Source organism: Panthera uncia, chromosome C2 (genome assembly GCF_023721935.1).
Source record: "Panthera uncia isolate 11264 chromosome C2, Puncia_PCG_1.0, whole genome shotgun sequence".
Lineage (NCBI taxonomy): Eukaryota > Metazoa > Chordata > Mammalia > Carnivora > Felidae > Panthera > Panthera uncia.
The window spans coordinates 18,059,898-18,080,128 of NC_064810.1; the positions used below are offsets into that span (position 1 = coordinate 18,059,898).

Below are 20,231 nucleotides of genomic sequence, written 5' to 3' on the forward strand. Positions count from 1 at the left end.
TTGGTGTATCTGACTACCTTGGTTTTAAAATGTTAACACACAGGTATTTATTATTTTTTTTTTAATGTTTATTTTTGAGAGAGAGACAGAGCGTGAGGAGGGGAGGGACAGAGAGAGGGAGACACAGAATCTGAAGCAGGCTCCAGGTTCCGAGCTATCAGCACAGAGCCCGACATGGGGCTCGATCTCATGAGCCGTGAGATCATGACCTAAGCTGAAGTCAGACGCTAAACTGAGCCACCCAGGAGCCCCCACAAGTACTTATATTAAAATGTGGATTATATCCATAAATAAATTTATCCTTCTTTAGGTTAAGGATGATACATGTGCACACACACACACATTATTGATGCTTATAGTTGCTAGAAAAAGAGACACGATTTCAGCTCGTGTTCATATATAATGAAAATGAGCATATATTTATATTATCCTTAAAAAACCTGGTCTCCAAATTGATGAAACCAATTACCTTTAAAAAAAGGGATAAATAACAGTTGGAGAATTATGTAACTTACAATTTCATCATAGACCATTAAGGTTTTTTAATGGCCACCATGAGATTCACATTCATTCACTTTATATATAACTTTTGAAAGATGTGGGAGTTTCACTAGTATAGTCCACATATTTTTGTGATTGTGACAAAGCATTTTTTCTAACAACATTGAAAGTATTACAAGTGAGTAGACACACAGGACTGGAGAAAACTGGATATTACACTGTAGGATTGATACTATATTGATCTTTGTGGCAGGTTGCAATTTACCCGGTGTTTTCATGGATCATTTATTTTTCTCAGGAACACTTTGTGGGCATTTTCCTCATTTCCTTTATACATACGAGAAAATGAAGCTGTGAGAGCCATCAAACATGGCAGGACCAGCTTTGAAACCTAAATGGTATCGTGGCTCTGCACTTACACTCCATACGGTCAAGTATTGGGCTCTGTTTTTTATGTTAGAAAAATTAGTATTTGGAGTTCAAAATGCATTTTAAGAATACAGAAAATAACAGAAAGAGGAAGAATATTAAAAACATTTTTTCTAAATGCATTAAATAAAACATGTATCAATAAATGAAATATCTTCCCCCCTTTTATAAAAAATATTTCATTTCATAGCATGTTAGCATGCAATTGTATTTTTCCATTTTCAGTAATTAACAGAAATGAACATGACTTGATAAATTTATTTTCATGCAGTACCTGTGTCCTCAGATTTTCCAAACAGACGTTGAAGATCTCTCGCAATTTTCTCTTTCCCAGTAATTTTCTCCGACTACTTGCAGTGTATTTGGGATCATGACACCTTTCCTTTCTGGGAGGGGAAGTGATTTTGGCGGCTATATTTTCTCGTCTACCTGCAGAGACTATTCATCACAGGGAGTGAAGTGATCTGCAGTGCTGGTACAAACAGACTAGAGAAAGCATATAATTTCCAGTTATTCATAGCCTGCGCAGCTATGCTTCCTTATTTATAGCAAAGTTACACATCTGATTTAAAGGATTCACGGTCATCTGGAGGTCAAATGCAGATGGCAGGATGTAGTCGGAGGAAAAGAGCCCAAAAAGAAGGTGAGCAAGCCCATAGGATTTAGCAAGATGGGCTTGCACTTGGCTTCTCCACCAGTCTAGGCTTTACTGGAGGATCTCTCTTTTCCCCAGAGTGGTTTGTTTGATGGGTTTCTCAGTTTGAGTTGCTTCTAGCCAAATAAGAAATATGAAAGGAGATAGGAAAAGCTTCTCCGTCAAACTGATGTAACATTGCACACAAGGAGGGGCGCCTGGGTGGCTCAGTCGGTTAAAGCGTCCGACTTCAGCTCAGGTCACGATCTCGCGGTCCGTGAGTTCGAGCCCCGCGTCGGGCTCTGGGCTGATGGCTCAGAGCCTGGAGCCTGCTTCCGATTCTGTGTCTCCCTCTCTCTCTGCCCCTCCCCCGTTCATGCTCTGTCTCTCTGTCTCAAAAATAAATAAATGTTAAAAAAAAAAAAATTAAAAAAAAAAAAAAACATTGCACACAAGGAGAAGATGTGTGATGGTCTACATTACACGTACAATATTTTTCCTCTTCAAAGCGGGTTATGATCAGGTTAAATCTTTGTCATAAAAACCACTTCTGAGCATTGCAATTTTAAGGAATACTGATTTTTTATTTTTATTATTATTATTATTATTATTATTATTTTGTTCATAGAAGATAAGACTAAACCACAGGTAGAGAAAGAGATGAGGTTAAGAGCTTTCATTTTATTCATAAACTTGTGGATTTGAGTCCTTTAAAAAAAAAATCCTTTCCTGTTTGAAAAAAGTATCTGGTGAGACCTGAGTTGTTTCTGACATTGTTTTGTGTCTGCCCATTTGGGTTTAGAACAACACAGAAGGTTCACATTCATTCTGCCCAGTGCAATGTTTGCTAACAACAGTGAAAGTACTATATAAATATCTATTGATTAGTTTCTGTTTCAAATGAGAGAATCATTTTTTTTCTAGTGTTCTTCCCATCAGATTGCATCTCAAAAGGCAAACAGAATGACTCCTTAATGGCATTTGATGTCACACAGAGCATCGTGCCCGTATTTAGTCAGCTGATTGCACAAAAGGGTCTGGCCAAAGAGAATGACAAATGACCCATCTTTTCCTCTTTTCTTGTAGTGAGTTGTGGCACAGACAATAAATAAACCCAAGTCTCTCAACCTTGACACTGTTGACATTTGGGGCTAGATAATTCATTCTTGTGGATGCTGTCCTGTGCATGGAGGACGTTTAGCAGTATCCCCACCCTCTACCCGCTGGCTGCCAGTAACGGCATCCCAACTGTGTGAACTTAAACTGTCTCCAGACTTTGCCAGATTGTACCCTAAAGCAGGGACGGGCAAAGTCACCCCCGGTTGAGAGCCCCTGATCTAGACTAACGGTGAGCCCACAGCTGACGGAAAGATACAACCAGGCTGGTGCAAACAGTCACACTTTGCATGAACTCTGAGGGCATGTTGCTGCGTTGTCGGTCAGAAGCCTCTGATTCTCGGTTGACGTTTGTGAAAATTGAATCTGTTAGACCCGCATCCCTGCTCTCCGTATGTACAGACAAGTTGGGGTAGAAGTCGCTGTTGCTGCCCTGACTGTAGTCTTAGTTAGAGGTCTCAGTTTTTCTACTCTGACGCGAGTGCTGCTGGGGAGGCAGAGAACAGGCCAGCGAACCCCTGCCCCACCCCCTCCTCCTCTGTGTGTTTCATCTTCGTTTCACAGAATCCCAGCATATGCTAGAGAACAGCCATCTGTCATGATGCCGCACAGCCTTGCCACACAGATGACTTGGCATCTAGGATGCTCTTCGGGATCGTGTTTATGGCCTTAGGGTCTGTGCAAAGGCTGGATCTGGCCTCATGCAGGATCCAGAAAGGAAAAACATTATTTTTGTCCTCACATCAAAATGGCCAAGATACCATAGAATAGACTAATACACTGCCAGAGTGTATAAAAATAACAAGGACAAGGGTGCCTGGGTGGCTCCCTCTGCTAAGCATCTGACTCTTGGTTTTAGCGCAGGTCATGATCTCACGGTTCATGAGTTTGAGCCCCGCTTCGGGCTTTGCACTGACAGCGTAGAGCCCGCTTGGAATTCTGTCTCCCTCCCTCTCTGCCCCTTCCCTGCTCACACACGCATGTTCTCCCTAAATAAATAAATGGGATTCTCTCTCCCTCTCTCTCTCTGCCCCTTCCCTGCTCACACACGCATGTTCTCTCTAAATAAATAAACAAACTTCAAAAAAAAATAATGAGCACGTCAAATCAGGCCAGATCACCACCCCAAGTTCTAAAGCTGCCGCAGTGGCTCACAATTTGCAAACCACAGATAACTCACCGTGCACCCTTTGAATGGAATGTGCCTCCTTTGCCGCCGATTTGTCGTATCCTGTCCTAACACCCAGGCATTCGGTGTTTGGCCAGACTTGAACCATTGTTCTTAATCACACTGTACATGTTCTTCTGATGGCAACAAGCAAATATTAGTCCTCATTAGCACATTCTCGAATACTAATGGAACTGTGATAGTTTTCTAAAACTACCGAGCACTATTAACAACAATTAAAACCATTAAAACATCAGTGGCAGTAAAATCTATTAGATTGACACATGAGAAGCCACATCTTTGGTATTGAGAAATAACCAGAATAAAAAATGGCTTTTTCCTCCAAGCTATCAGAGGGAGAGATCCTGAGATTGACAGGAATTGATTTGCTCAGCAAACTGGCATTTAAAAAAAACAAACAAACAAAAAAAAAAAACTCATCTACTCAGAACAGTAAAAAATGCCCACCATATATATATATTAATATATATATAATATATATATTATATATATATTAATATATATATAATATATATATAAATATATATATAATATACATATATATGCTCTATTCTCCAGCTATTTCCAAAGAAGAGTAAGTAGATAGTTTAATAAAAGTTTTGGCAAAAATTTTTCCACAAAAGACCAGAGAGTCAAAATTTGAGGTTTTGCAGGCCATATGGTCTCTGTTATACATACTCAACTTGGCAGTTACAGCTGTGAAAACAGCCACAGACAATAGGTAAACAAATAGATAACAACTGTGTTCCAGTAACACATTATTTACAAAAAAAAAAAAAAAAGACCAGCATGCCAACCTTTGATTTAATAAAGCCGTTAACTTCTGAGCTCAGGATGTGCTGGTGCTAAGCTGGGTATTTTGAGGGACACCAACAAAGTAAACCAAGTTCTCTGCTTCCAATAACTTGACAGTTTTATTGATGAGATGAGACCTCGGTGTGTGATAGGATTAAATAACAATATAACGTTAAAACATACAAGTGTAGAGAAAGACTGGTGTGGACGGCCTGAGGAAAATGAAATTGGTTTTATCCTTAAGACCTCCGTAGAGGTTAACAGCTCCATCTGCCTTTTACTGCTACAGTTCCTTTGAAAGTAGATAATATTGCAGATTTTGACTCTTTGAACTCATCTGTGGAGTGTTGAGTGACTGTGACAGGTAATCTCTTTATGATCCACCATTAATGAAGTTGAGAATGGCTTCCGACACATGGACAGAAAACAATAACCGGAGGTTAAGGCAGCCTAGATGCCAGTTACTACGGCTGTGGCTGCGCATGTGGTTTTCAGATGCAGACTCGAGGTTGCTCTCCAATTTTGTGGTGCACTGTGATATTAATAAAAACAACGCCAGCCTTCATGCCTCCACGCTCCTTTCACAGATCGACGCAATTCCCCCATCAGTACGTGTCCATAAGACATAAAAAAGAAATGTAGCTTGACTAGAGTAAACACGGCGTAGATTACATTTTTATTACCTTCTGTCGGCACGATGCAGGGTCGGCCAGCTATGATCGCACTGCCTATAAAACAAGCGTGGAGCCGGGGCGTGCCGGGGAAAGGGCCTTTGTTCCTTTCTTCTTTTTCATTTTTAGAAGAGTCTGAAACGATATTTAAGGGTCGCACAAGCTGTTTTCGCATCACAAGCAGCCCCTCTCACCTGGACCTCGCGGGTGTGATAAATATTTGAGTTTAGGATGTGTTTGGGATTTAAGTAAGTCATTTTGGAATGAGAGAAATGGACTTTTCCTTCTTTTTCTTTTCATTCAAGTCAGGGTGGCAATCTGCATGCTCTGCCTTGTTTTGGGGTTAAATTTTCAGGTTCATGTTTCACCTGTATGTGAAGGACCCTTACTGCCACCTCTCATAGGGAAGCACTGCCATTTCTACTCCCACTGTTGCCAGCACTGGATCAAAGAGTATTTTCAGCGATAAAGCAGTGACTGGAATAGGTCTTTATTGACTTTCATCTTCTGTTGTCAGTGCTGTGGAGATAAATTGCCTTTCTCCTGATGAAAGGAGACTAACCAGACTTTCTTGTTAGAATCTAACACTGGTATATTGACCAAATGCCATTCACGGGCCTCTGTTTGGGGAAACATTCTGCCTTCTGGCTTGTAGGTCGTCAGAGTTGTTACTGTTTGAAGGTGGGGTCATTCCTCCTTCTACATCCTGAGCCCTTCTTGACTCTAGAACTATGTATCCCCTACGGGGCACCTGGGTGGTTCAATCGGTTAAGCGTCCGACTTCGGCTCAGGTCATGATCTCACAGTTTGTGGGTTCGAGCCCCTTGTCGGGCTCTGTGCTGATGGCTCAGAGCCCGGAGCCTGCTTCGGATTCTGTGTCTCCCTCTCTCTCTGCCCCCCTCCTGCTCGCACTCGGTCTGTCTCCCAAAAATAAAACGTTAAAAAAAATTTTTTTTTATATTATGTGTCTCCTAGAGATTGAGGAAACAAGTGAATGTCAAAATGATGGAGGCAGTTTTTCATGATGTCTGCAGTGTTTTGACTCTACATTCTTGCCGTCTTGGGTATGAAATGGAGTACATCGTAGTGATTATATAGTCAGAACGAAAATGAACTAAAAATTTAGCATCAACTTTGATTTATTAGCTGAATTTGATCGTGTCCCTGATACAGAGCTTCTTCCTAACGGGCAAGGGGAGGGACTTTTACCACATCCTAAAAATAATACCAGTTTTCCCCTCGTTTGGAAGTGAGTTTCCTAAAAATTGTAACCTTTTCTCAGGGGAAATGCTGCAATGGAAGCGTTTCATTGGCATCGTGTCCCCAGTGATGGTGATGTATTTTGTTACAGGAACATAGGGTGCAGCACCAGGCGTCATTAATAAACTGAAAGCAGATGTGTGCCAGACTCCATCCACCAAAAAAAAAAGGCTCCGACAGGTGCCAAGAGAGTTTACAATCAACGTGAAGTGAGAATATTGTGACACCCATTGGTACAAAATTATTAAAACTGAAATGAACGCGCACACACACACACACACACACACACATACACATGAAAAGAATTTCTCCCTTAGTATCTGGTTACCTGTGGTTTAGGTGATGAGAAAGCAAATCTGTGATTCGTCTTATGTCTGGGAGGAGGGGTGGAGAGCCTTCCAAGAGAAGGCCTCACTGTCTCCTGCTGCTTTTCCAACCCACCCTCATTTTTATCTTTTACCCTTGAGAGACCTCCTTCCTCTGCTTTGCCCCTTGGCAGAGACAGAGTGACTTTTTTTTTTTTTTTTTTTATGTTTGTTTATTTTTGAGAGAGAGAGAGAGACATAGAATCCATAGCAGGCTCCGGGCTCTGAGCTGTCGGCACAGAACCTGACGCGGGGCTCAAACCCACAAACCGCGAGATCATGACCTGACTGAAGTCAGCTGCTTAACCGACTGAGCCACCCAGGCACCCTTAGAGTGGCCCTTTTAAAGCATCATATCACATATTTCCCGTTCTCAAAACAACTCCCATTGGCTCCTCGCCATCCTTACGGTGGGTAGCAGGCTTCGCCTGATGTGACCAGCGTTTCCTCTCTGCCTCTTCGCTACTTACTGTCTGCCTTGCTTCTTCAGCTCTGGCCACACTGACCTAGCTTGTCCAGGAATTTTCCAGACACTCTCACCTCTTAGGGCCTATGTGCTAGTTTCTGCATCTGCCTGCTATGTTCTTGCAGCTGCTAACAGGGAGGTGGGGCTTCAATTCTTTGTCTAAACATCACCTCGATTAGACCCGGCCTGGCCACCTCCTTCCTGCTGTGGTCTCTCACCCACCCCCAGCTCCTTTCCCCTGCACCCCCTGATTCTTGCCAGCCCTGCTATAGTTTTCTTTTTTCTCCATGATAGAAATCGCATTCTAACAACGTGTCTTAATTTTGTCTTTTTTTTTTTCTCCTGAAGCGGTGGTTTCTCTCTCTAGAATATGATTCCCCAAGAACAGCGTCTCTGTTGTCTTCATTGGTTTGTCCCGTGCGTGTCACATTAGTGTAGGGTGTAATTTTTGTGAAACAGAGGGATAAAGGAATGAACAGGCACACTCGAGGCGGCACAGTCTACATCCGAGCCGCCGTCTCGGCTTTTCAGATACCTCTGACCTCCCAGAGTAGCAAACAAGCCAGGATGAGGTTCATATTGAAAGCATTAGTCATCCAGAATGCGCTGGATTTGGGGAAGCAGAATGTTCACCTTGAGGCAGTAAAGTGCTGTGAAGTAGAACTGCTTTCCTGTAGCGTTTTTTTTTTTTTTAATTTGGTATTCCATTCAGACACCCATTCTTAGTATGAAAAGGTGTATGTCCTACCATGGTTTATAAGGCTGTTTTGAGACACGAAGAAAATCAAGATGAAGGTCATTTGACAGTTTAGAAGCCCACGCATAGGACGGTGTCATGTGCCGCTAATGATTTGGCGGCTAGAGATCAAAACCCAGAGCTAAAGGCGTTTAACCCTGAATTTTAAGTCCAGTCTTCCGCGGAAGGGGAATATACCCAGCGAGCTTGCTTGCAGAAGGCATGAATGAACACGACAGCAGGGGCCGAAGGCTAAAAGATCATCCAGCTTCACAGGCCTGGCCCCAGTCTCATAACCCTACTTCTGCTGAACGTTGGTTGGAGGTCATTTGCCAGATAACATTCAGGGCAGGAACGGCTGTTTGCTAGAAAACGGGTCTGCAGGTAACTTAGCAAAGCATATTTTTCGCCAATTGTCATTCAATAACAAAAGCAAATACTTTCCAGTGCCCTGGACGTATCAATGGGATTAACCCTCTTCTGCTCTAACGGTTCACTTTATAAGCCTTTTCATGGTTTACCTAATCTTCAATTCAGACCTGTTTGTGGGTCGGGGATATGAGGAGCTGTGTTAAATGCACAATAAATGCAATGGGGTAATTCTTGATTCTCCCTACGTATTAAATGGGGACACCTGGAAAGCACCTAGCGTGGTAGAAGCAAATGAACGTGGGCTATTATTATTTGGCCAACTTGGAAATCTGAGCCTGTGTCTCAATTTTTAAGGAGCCTCAGAGGTCTCTGGACAGGACAGACTGCTGTATGTTAGCTTATAAAACCACAACAAAAGTAAATGTCCTAAGTCCAGTTTGCTTCTACTTTCTTCGTTGTTGAAATGACCTATGTTTTGGCGTGCCTGGGTGGCTCAGTCGGTTAAGCATCCAACTCTTGGTTTCAACTCAGGTCGTGATTTCGCAGTTTCATGAGATCAAGCCCCACATCGGGCTCTGTGCTGACAGCATGGAGCCTGCTTGGGATTCTCTCTCTCCCTGTCTCTCTCTGCCCCTTCTCATGCTATTTCTGTCTCTCTCTCAAAAAATAAATAGATGTGCCTGGCTGGCTCAGTCAGTAGAACGTCCAACTTCGGCACAGGTCATCATCTCACAGTTTGTGAGTTCGAGCCCCGCGTCCAGCTCTGTGCTGACAGTTCAGAGCCTGGAGCCTGCTTCCAATTCCTGTGTCTCCCTCTCTCTCTGCCCCTCCCTTGCTCACACTGTGCGTCTCTCTCTCTCTCTCTCTCTCCCTCTCTCTCTCTCTCTCTCAAGAGTAAACATTAAAAAAACTTTTAACAATACGTAAACTTAAAAAATATTTTTTAATGACCTATGTTTTAAGTGACCTGTGATATACAGCTTCCCGTTCCTTTGTGGCCTGTAACATACCCTGTCGTTCCTCGAACCACTCTTTTCCCAAAGGAAGCACGTTTTTGAAAGGGCACAGGGTTCCTGCCCCTGCCCACACTGTCCTCGTTATCCTGTGTCTGGCCTACCGTGGACTTTATCACAAACCATCAGCTGTTCCTCGTGTGACCATGTCTTTAGGACATGGGAATATTAGAGAAATAGAAGCCGAGCTCTCTGTACAAACCCCTCCTTAAAAACATTCTTCCCTTCCTCCCTACCAGCTGCAGGGTAGTGATAATGAAATAGTAAATTCATTTGCACATATCAAGATGTGCCATCATTCTTCTGTCCTTGCCTGTACAGTGATCTGGTTTGCTCATTGGTATGAATACAGGAATGTTTCACTCACACTAATTGAAATGGAAGGTTAGTGTGAATGGCTACAATGTTTGATTTAAAGATTAAAAGACTGCTTCCTTTAAAGTCCTTAACTAAAGGAAATAACAAGAGCCGCTTACAAGGATTTACTCGAAGGAAATACTGGGTTCAATGGAATAAATCAGTAATACAGTATTTGTATTTATTTCCATGTGCCTAAAAAGAAGGTTTAACACTTGAAATATTCTTAATCCTATTAAATATACCTTGCATGCTCATTTCTTTATGATTCTTTTATTCTTAATATTGCAAAGCTACATTTTAACATAGGCTATAATGCGATTATACTGACTCGGATTTTCGTGTTGATCTCCTTTCCATAAAACAGTAGAGAATATTTGCAAATCATAAGACTTGGAGAAAACCATAAAATTTGCCAACCATAAAAATTGGATGGAGAACTTCCCCTACTTACGTAGTAACTTTTATAATTCCAGTTTTCGAAGAGGATGCTGTTATGGTTCTTTTTTTTTTTTTCTTTTTTTTTTTTTTAATGTTTATTTATTTTTGACAGAGAGAGAGACAGAACATGAGTGGGGGAGGGTCAGAGAGAGAGGGAGACACAGAATCCGAAACCTGCTCCGGGCTCTAAGCTGTCAGCACAGAGCCCGACGCGGGGCTTGAACCCACAAACCATAAGATGGTGAGCTGAGCCGGAGTCGGACTTTCAACCGACTGAGCCACCCAGGCGCCCCAGTTATGGTTCTGACACTTAACGGATGGCTATCTCGATCAGTGAAAATAGCCTCAAACATTTATACATTTTCATGTGTTCAAAATGAAAAGTACTGTTTGCCTAATTTTGTCATTCTGCCAGATTGCACTGTGCTGAAAAGAACTTTAACTCGTTCTCGCTTGAGCCATACCAGTGTAAAGATGAAAAAATGATTAACACCATGGGAAGCAAATTTAACATGCTAAACATCACTTCCATTTCAAGTGGGGAAAATGATGAAGTAAAATATACTTGCATATTGATTTGCTTGAATTTATGCAGAAAAATACTTGCCTTTGATTTCCTTTTAAAAAAAGATTTTAAATTGAAAATGATTTTCAGTGTTAAAAATTAAGGACTCATTTTCAATAATCTGTGGGCCTTTTATGTGGGTTATACCGAAGATCTTTTTTTTTTTTTAATTTTTTTTAACGTTTATTTATTTTTGAGACAGAGAGAGACAGAACATGAACGGGGGAGGGTCAGAGAGAGAGGGAGACACAGAATCCGAAGCAGGCTCCAGGCTCTGAACCATCAGCCCAGAGCCGGACGCGGGGCTCGAACTCACGGACCGCGAGATCGTGACCTGAGTCGAAGTCGGACACTTAACCGACTGAGCCACCCAGGCGCCCCCCCGAAGATCTTTTAGAAAAATACCTACTGCTTTTCCTGTGGGTGGTGGTCCTGTGTGTGAAATAAAAGCTCATTTTTTCTATGGTTTGTTTACGCTCCAAGATTTGGATTATGTGCGATGCCAGGGAAGAGACTGAGGGCACTGACGTGAAGGACCCTGGGTGCCACCCTGGGTGCAGGCTGTGTAACACACATGGGGTGGCATCTCATTTTCCCAGTGCAGCTAGCATGCTGGCTGACAGATAAAGAAACTGGTACATAGATGACTCACGTTACCTGCCCTGGGTCACAGCCAGTCTAAGAAACACGAGCATCAAGGTGTGCCTAATTCCAACGCTGTCCCTGTTCGCTGCCGAAACACGTTCTCGCTCATCTACCACACAGAAGATGGGACCAGATGCTTTTTAATATGTACGTCCTGTGCCAGTCCCAGACCTATTGACTCAGAATCCCCTGGTGGCAGCCGAAGAGGGAACACAAAGTGTTTTGAAAAATAATTCCAGGAATATGCCCCACTTCCCTTCCTTCCACTTGAAAGCAGCCATCTATATAGACACCTAAACTGCTCTTTTTTTGTTGTTAATAATAATAATTCTTAAACCTTGGTTAAAGAAAAAGGGGAAGAAATCTGAACAGATATTTTCTCTTTAAAATTAAAGATATTGTTTGATTATGTAACGAAAAAAGCCTTCTGGTTTTGGTTCAAATCTTGAAGCCTTTGGGTTGTGGAGATTCCAGGCGTTTTTTCTCAAAGCATGTATAAAAGACATTTATCTCAGAATTTAGTTGCCAAATGATTTAGCCATAAATACTTCTCATTTAACTCTTTGGGATATTATATCTCAAATGTAGAAGTCAACAACTAGATAAAATCAGTGAAGAGTAGTACCTAGAACATGGGTGATACTTTAATAATCTTTTGAATAAAACACTTGAGTTGATTTGACCCAAAAACATAGTGAAAACACCTAATTTCACTGTTTTGGTTGAACATACTCTATTCTTTAAATCAAAGTCGTTTTTTTTTCCTTTGTTTCTTTTTTAAATTATTTTTTAATGTTTATTTTTGAGAGAGACGGAGCACAAGCAGGGCAGGGGCAGAGAGAGAGGGAGACAGAATCCGAAGCAGGTTCTAGGCTCTGAGCTGTCAGCACAGACCTCGACGCAGGGCTCGAACCCACGGACCGCGAGATCATGACCTGAGCCAAGTCGGACACCCAACCGACTGAGCCACCCAGGCTCCCCTCTTTTTTTTTTTTTTTTTTTAAGTATGCTCATAAGAGCTCTGAATTCCCACTAATCATTGCTAATCTTTTGGAAAATTGCTTGTTTAGGCATTACAATTCACTCAGCTCATGAGTTAAAATAGTTTTGTTTTATCATACTCTTCAATTTTATGGGTATTTATGTTTCCACATAATTTAGCGGTATATGTTGCAACTCAGTAATATTGCTTAGCAGTTTTAGTTGAATTCAAAGTAGAAATCACTTGATTTCTTTGTGACAACTCTAATGAATTGGTCGGCTCTTGTCAAATTTTGCAAAGGCAGAAAGGTCCCTTTGTGATTTTGAAAATGCATTTATTGACGTTTGCGGGGTTTGGGGTAGTGTTTCAAACACTCTCACCAAAAGATGGCTTTGAAATCAAGCTATCTGAAAATGCCGTAGAATTTACCTTTTTACTCTATGGTGCCGTTATGCTGCAATAGACTTGGAGATTTGTTCAGTTTCTGTAGGAATCCTAAGCTGTGATATTGATAACGTATCTTACTGTCAAGACTACAAAAGTTAATTTTGCAAGACATCGGGATTTGGGACAAAATGCGTTAAACACCAACTGGTTTCACTCTACGCATGCTTGTTTTGCAAAGAAATTTAAATATAACGCTACACTTGCAAAATGGACTGTTTTATAGATTTTCCTTCACCCTGTCCTTGAAAGGTGTCCTGTGCTGGGAAGTGTCTCATGGTGTTCTCTTAAACAGCATTAACTTCTTGTCTGTGCTTCTCTACTAAAGTCTTTGTTTTGGAGTAAACGGGAAAAAAATGGCTTTCTTTGAAATGATTGGATACCGTTTCCCTTCTCAAACCTCCTTCTTTCTGCCTTCTAGTTCCTACAACAGCAGCCAGCACACCTGATGCCGTGGACAAATATCTTGAGACACCCGGAGATGAGAATGAACATGCCCATTTCCAGAAAGCCAAAGAGAGGCTGGAGGCCAAGCACCGCGAGAGAATGTCCCAGGTAATGTGACTTTTCCGTCCTGTAGTCTACAACAAAGGGGAAGTCTGGACTTGCCTCTGCCTCAGAGTCTCCCCAGGGACCCTATGGCTGATGAATGCCTAGGAATGGGAGGGGTCTTTAATTTTATCCAGCTCTTTAAAGGCGTAAAGTCTTAGTTTTAAATGTTTGCTCGGAGGGTACCCGTTTGGGGTTTTTAGAATCTTCTTTGAGCATGCCACCTAGGAGAGATCCATTGACACTAAGGATAGCAGGATTTTGTAAGCACAAATTCGGTTACGTCTACAACATTCCCTCTGGTTTTATTACCCGGGTGTATGCGGACCCATAACTATGGTGTTGTCCATTAAACTCCCTTAGAATGATCTGTAGTAAAGATGAGTATTTTTTTGTTAGTTGCCAAATTATTATAACTTTGAACCTAACATGTCTTACAAAGCGAATTCATAGAACCACAGGAACGTAAAAGCAAAGTGAACCATAACGATCATACCATCTTGTTTCATCAATGATAGATAATGCAGTGTGGTTCAAGAGTGTGACTTCGCACTCTAGAAGAACGCAATATAAGTAACGCGAGAGACAGGCATTTGGAACTGGAGCCTTTCTTGCTCCTGATATAGTGCTCTTTTCAGTACACTGTGCGGCAGACACTGGTTTTGTTTGTTTCTTTGTTTGTTCGGGTTTTTTTTTTTTTTTGGCAGATTCTTTGTGAAACAAATTAAAAAATAATTTGTTCAAAAACTGATTTACGTATAATAATATCAATTTATGATGCCTATACCAGGTGCTGGATGTTGTATATATTAGAGATAGAAAATATTAATTTTAGCCCTTTCTCAGATTCTTCGTTCATTCATTCATTCATTCATTCATTTATTCAACAAATATGTATCAGCACTTACTTGCCAATCACTGGCCAACTTGCGTCCACAATTTAGAGTGTGAAAAAAACATACGAAGAGTCAGATTTAAGGAACCATAAGTGAGTAAATGAGGAAAGCTCTCAGGTTAAAGTCAACCATTCCCTTATTTGGTGTTAACATTCTGTGGTAAATATAGGAAGGTATTACTAATTCTTGTACTGTTTAGCAGAAATACTTGTAAGTTTTCATAATAGACATTAAATAGGATTCATGAGTCTGCTGTATGTTTTCTAAGACCACAGTAAGTCTTTAGTAACAGCATTAATCATGGTGTTTTGACATGTGGGGCCTTACTAACTGTAGGGAGACCTCCCCCTCCAAGAGTTAGCCAGTTCTAGAGGTAGCAAATGACTAGCCTTTGGGCACACCTTCCATGACATCAAACCAACCACTTCAAAGCCCATATCCCCCAACTACCTTCTTCAGACTCTTACACTCTGACCCACTATCTACCTCCTCACCCCAAGTCTAGGTACCAGACATCTAGGGAGAGCCCCTGTACCCCAGAACCTATAAAAACTGTTCAAACTAGCCGAATCTAAGCCTGCTTACCCTGACTCACCCATTCCTTCTCAAGGAACCCAGACTCCTGGCTACATTTTCCCTCATGCCCTCTACCTCCTGACCCACCCTGGTGCTTCCCTGCCCTCCTCCCCTCAATGACATGCCACGTCGCCTCCTCTTGGGAAGTGTGTGTGAGTAACAGTCTTTTTTCAATGGCATTTTTCTCCTGATCTGTTGACCTCACCATACTTGAATATTTAAAAAAAAAAAAAAAAACCCTATATTTTTTATTTTATTTTATTTTTTATGAAATTTATTGTCAAATTGGTTTCCATACAACACCCAGTGCTCATCCCAACCAAAAAAAAAAAAAAAAACCCTACATTTTAAAACAGAACTGCTAATGGATCTAGAAGACAGAACACAATTAGTTGGGGTTTTTTTGTTTGTTTCGTTTTGTTTTGTTTTTAAGAGGAATGACCATAATACTTGGATCCATTTTGGAATAATAACAAGTGGGGGGAGAGTTAAAATTCTTTAAATCTGGAATGTAACGTGCAATTGTAGTTGTTGGCCATGATGAAAACATAAAAGCAAGTTGAACTAGAAAGCTAGGTAGAATGGAATACTGAGGTTTCACCCGAAGGCAGTCCCTCTGAAAAACAGGACTTTTCATTAGGAAAAAACGCAGGCTGGTATATAATCACTGTTAAGAAAGTATAGGATGACTTGGAGTTGTATTTATTACCTCTGAAATAACACCTTTTAAGCTTAAATCCTGTCTCACTTTTTGCTTCTGAAGCTTTCAGAGCCTTCTTGCTGGTCTCAAAATCATTTCAGGCACAACGAAGTCCAAAAAAGAATAATAACAAAAATAAACACTGAAAGCTTGGCTTGGCTTTTCCAGTACTGAGTGATTTATTAGTGATTTTTTTGATACATATGTCAGTTTCAGATACTCCAGATGTCTCCTAGAATAGTAACTTAATTTTATTTTAGCAAATCTATTTAACCCATGACTTAGTCCATATAAATCTTTACAGAGTTTCCTCATCTCTTAGTTATTAGTTATATCTGAGATATGAGATGTTATATAAGATATGAGATATATATATATATATATATATATATATATATATATATATGATGTTATATAAGATATAAGAGATGTTATGCTAGAGCAGAGAGTGCATTGGTCTGCTAATTCCAGTGGTCGTAGGAAAGCGAGATGCCTGAGATTAACATTTATCTTCATAATCTGTGGTCCTGAATTCTGGGGACTGTTTGACTTTGAACTTGCCTGCCTCTTAAATCTCTATCTATGTACTAGTTGTCATTTTTTCTACATAAAATAACTAAGTCTTTGAAGATCCATAAATCCAATGATAACTGATAACTTTTGTTCATGCAGTGGAAAATTGCTTCATAAGACTATATGGAGGAACCTGAGACTTCTAATTGATTTTTATTGTAATTTTTGTTAACTATTTGTTTTCTTATGAAAACAGACATTTTGGAGGGTTTTTTTTTTTTTTTTTTTTTTGGTATTTGGTTGCTGGGGCTCATGATAACTAAACATATAGATTGCTGTTGAATAGGGTCTAGCAAATCTAAGATTCTGAATAGTCTATGAATGCTTTTTATTCTATATATATATATATCATGTAATAATTATATATGTTACTTATTTAGTAGTTTTACTATATCATTAAAATGAAATTTTTCAAAATGAAAGTTGACATTTCTCTAAATTTATTATTTTTAAGATAAGCATCAACATCTTAGGAACAATCCTTTTCCTGTCACCAAATAAAAAGAAACTTAGCTCACCTATTGAATTTGCCTTTGTTTTATGTTATTATATAAATATTATATATTTTATATATATTTATGTATATTTATAAATATACATGTATAACATTTATATATTATTTATGTGGATATATAAACACATAATTTATATGTTATATATATATATATATATATATATATATATTATATGTAATTTTTGTATTTTTTAATGGCACATTGGGCCATGGAAGATAAAAGCATGGTCTTTAGAGCTACAATGATCTTGGTGTATATCCTTCCTTCTCCATTTTTTTTTCCTCCGTAACCTCGAGTAGGTAGCTTAACCTGGTCCATAAAATGGAGATCGCCATGACTCATCTCATGGACTGCTTAAGTCGTCAGTTAAGCAAGATAGACTTTATGAAGCTTTTAATACAAGGTCTGCCATGTAGCAAATGTACAGTAATGTTTGTCATTGGAGCACTGCAGTGGAAGCCGCTGTTCCAGGAGAGAGATTGAGCCTGTGGTGTGTGTTTATCTTGCATTAAATAGGCCTAGGGTGATGGTATGAGTGAATTGTTTTCTTTGGGAGGGTATAGGATATGGTTAAATTGCTCTGAAAGTCAAAATTCAATTTCATTTTGTAGTAGTGTTTATTTTCAATGCATCAGCCAAATCAGTCTCTTTAATTATTCCATGTATTTCCCAAGCTTAAAGTTTACAGGCCAGGTTCGGAATGTACTAGGTGAGATGGCAGAAATGTAAAGGTAATACAGGAAATCAGTCTTCACATTCCAATAAGCCACTTGGCTTCTCTCTCAGACGAATTTTGAGATTCCTTGCCGTAAGAGTTCATGGTAGAGCACCGCCACCGTGAACATTCTCAAAGCAGGAAATTGAAATATTTTTTATTGCAAGCCGTATCTCATCCATAAAGCAGAGGTGGTCTTCGTAGCCCCCTCCCTACAGGTGCCCTTTATTAACTCTTAGAGACACCAAAGCATCTGGGACCACGTGTTCTTTTGTGTTCTGTTCTTATTCATAACAGTAGGACATTGGTTCCAATTTTGTTGTGACCTGTTTAGGTTATTTTTTATATGTTCTTCAAGTATAATAGAAAATTCACTCCATTCTGTTTTCTCCATAATTTCATAAAAACAACACAAGGAAGCTAGTCTTGTATCCTATATAACAAATTCATGCTAGTAGCTAATAAAATATCTAAATAAGGAGCACCTGGGTGGCTCAGTGGGTTAGGCAGCCGACTTCGGCTCAGGTCATGATCTCGCAGTCCGTGAGTTCGAGCCCCGTGTCAGGCTCTGTGCTGACAGCTCAGAGCCTGGAGCCTGTTTCAGATTCTGTGTCTCCCTCTCTCTGACCCTCCCCTGTTCATGCTCTGTCTCTTCCTGTCTCAAAAAAATAAATAAATAAATAAATAAATAATGTTAAAAAAAAATAAAATATCTAAATAAAAACCTACATGGTGATTTGATATGGTATTATCTCATAAAAGTTCTCTGTCAATAGTTTTTTATTCTAAGTCTCTCTCTCTCTCTCTCTCTCTCTTTTTCTGATCTTGAAGGATGTCAGAAAAAAAATCAGTTCTTTAGGGATAAATACCTATAAATAACAGGCTTTGATAGTACAGATATTAGGTTCTTTTGTGCTTTGTATATCTACAAAGTAGGTAAGTACATATCTGTCAACAGACCATTATTTTGCTTACTTGATCTTTCTATTCTTTATTCTACCTAGTTCCGGTATGAGTTGCACTTACAAAAGCTCTGCCTGACAGAGTATAGTACACTGGGAAAGGAAAGGCAGCCATAGGTGGTAAGAATCTAGTTTCATTCCATTTCAACAACATGCACGCAGCTGCAGCCTTCTTGGCATTCAGGCCAATGAATGAACCTCTCTCAGCGTAACCCTGGGTGGACTTCGAGGATGAGAAGAGCAAGTGTTCTTTTCCTACAGAGCAGATTAGCCTGGTTACTAAATTAGCAGTACTTGCTAAGAATACGTTTTGCTACATTCAGAACATTATAATGTGTACTCTCTTGGAATTTCTGGAGGTATATAGGGTCTTCTTTGCTGTTCATGATGGGGTTTGGCGAGCAAAGGCCCCCCCTTACCCATCAGTGGGGCGGACCTGAGGATTTCTGACAATAGAAGTCTTCTTTTTCTTCCTCCATTATGTACTTCTTTTGGGGAGTGTGTTCATGGCATGTATACACATCCGTTAAATATTCATGCCTTTCCCACTCCCCCACCCCCGACCCCATTTACTGTTTAAAAATACACAGTTGGAAATTTTGTAACTCACTTTCACAAAAAACTAAAGTATTCAATTTAATGTTGGAAATCCTTGTTCAAGAAATATATATAGGGGCGTCTGGGTGGCTCAGTCGTTTAAGCATCTTAACTCTTAATCTCGGCTCAGGTCATGATTTCACAGTTCGAGAGATAGAGTCCCACGTCAGGCTCTGTGCTGACAGTGCAGAGCCTGCAAGAAAAAAAAAAATACATATCTATATGCCCTTTATGGATCGTTGACATTTGTGCACATCAAACAAAATGACTTGCAGCCACTTCTCAGGAAAAGAAAAAAAGACTACCTTTGTTTCAAAGGGCCATATTCCTTCGATGAACGTGAACATTGCTATGTAATATACTGCTATGAGAAATGATACACTTCTTAGTGGGAGGTCAAACAGTTTGGAGATAGGACTGGAATGCGATAATTTTCTTAATGTTTACAGTGTCGAATACAGAAAGAATAGATCTTTGAGAAAAGAACTGATGGTTTTAAATTGAAATGTTTTCTCATCTTATAGGTCATGCGAGAATGGGAAGAGGCAGAAAGGCAAGCAAAGAACTTGCCTAAAGCGGACAAGAAGGCAGTCATCCAGGTAAAACCCAGGCGGGTTCTCCACCGGGCAGCATGGGCTAGCACCTCTAGAACCCCCAGGGTGATTGTTCACATTCCCACTAATTTGGACTATTGTTCATCATTGTCCAGGAATTCAGTTTCTTCAGCTCTTCCTTGTATTTGCTTTTAATTAGCTCAAGTTTTAATTCATTGCCATTCAGAGCTCAAGGTTTAATACATTCATCCCCTGTTGTTCCTTGCATTCTGCTTTTGGTTGCCAAATTCTTCCTTTACCTCTTCCCCTGGCACAAATCACACACCATGATTAGACTTTTGCGACAGGAACTCCTCTCACAGCTGCCTTAAGCAAATTGTAAGATCCTCGTGGTCACTTTCCTATTAAAATACGTTGAGGAAGAGCGGAGTTGGTTTGGTTGGTTTTTTTGTTTGTTTGCAATGTAATTTCGAGTTTTAAAAGTAACAGAAATTTAGCCTGTGCTACGGCTCGTCCAGTCAGTCTTCGGGGGCCATCGAGAAGAACGATTTACAGTGAGAAATCAGGATTGAGGATGGGGTGCAGGAAAGGGAGGCAACCCATAGAGCATGCC

General features: G+C 40.3%; 1 protein-coding gene across 7 annotated transcripts in view; it reads left to right on the forward strand.

Annotated features, from left to right (window-relative positions):
* The window catches only part of APP (amyloid beta precursor protein), a 272,606-nt gene that overhangs the window by 171,290 nt on the left and 81,085 nt on the right, over positions 1 to 20,231 (forward strand). For all 7 annotated transcript variants that reach the window (XM_049629302.1, XM_049629304.1, XM_049629305.1 and 4 more), the window contains 2 exons: positions 13,403 to 13,536; positions 19,589 to 19,663. In XM_049629302.1, the coding sequence (XP_049485259.1) occupies positions 13,403 to 13,536; positions 19,589 to 19,663 (209 nt within the window). The remainder of the gene's footprint in view (positions 1 to 13,402; positions 13,537 to 19,588; positions 19,664 to 20,231) is intronic.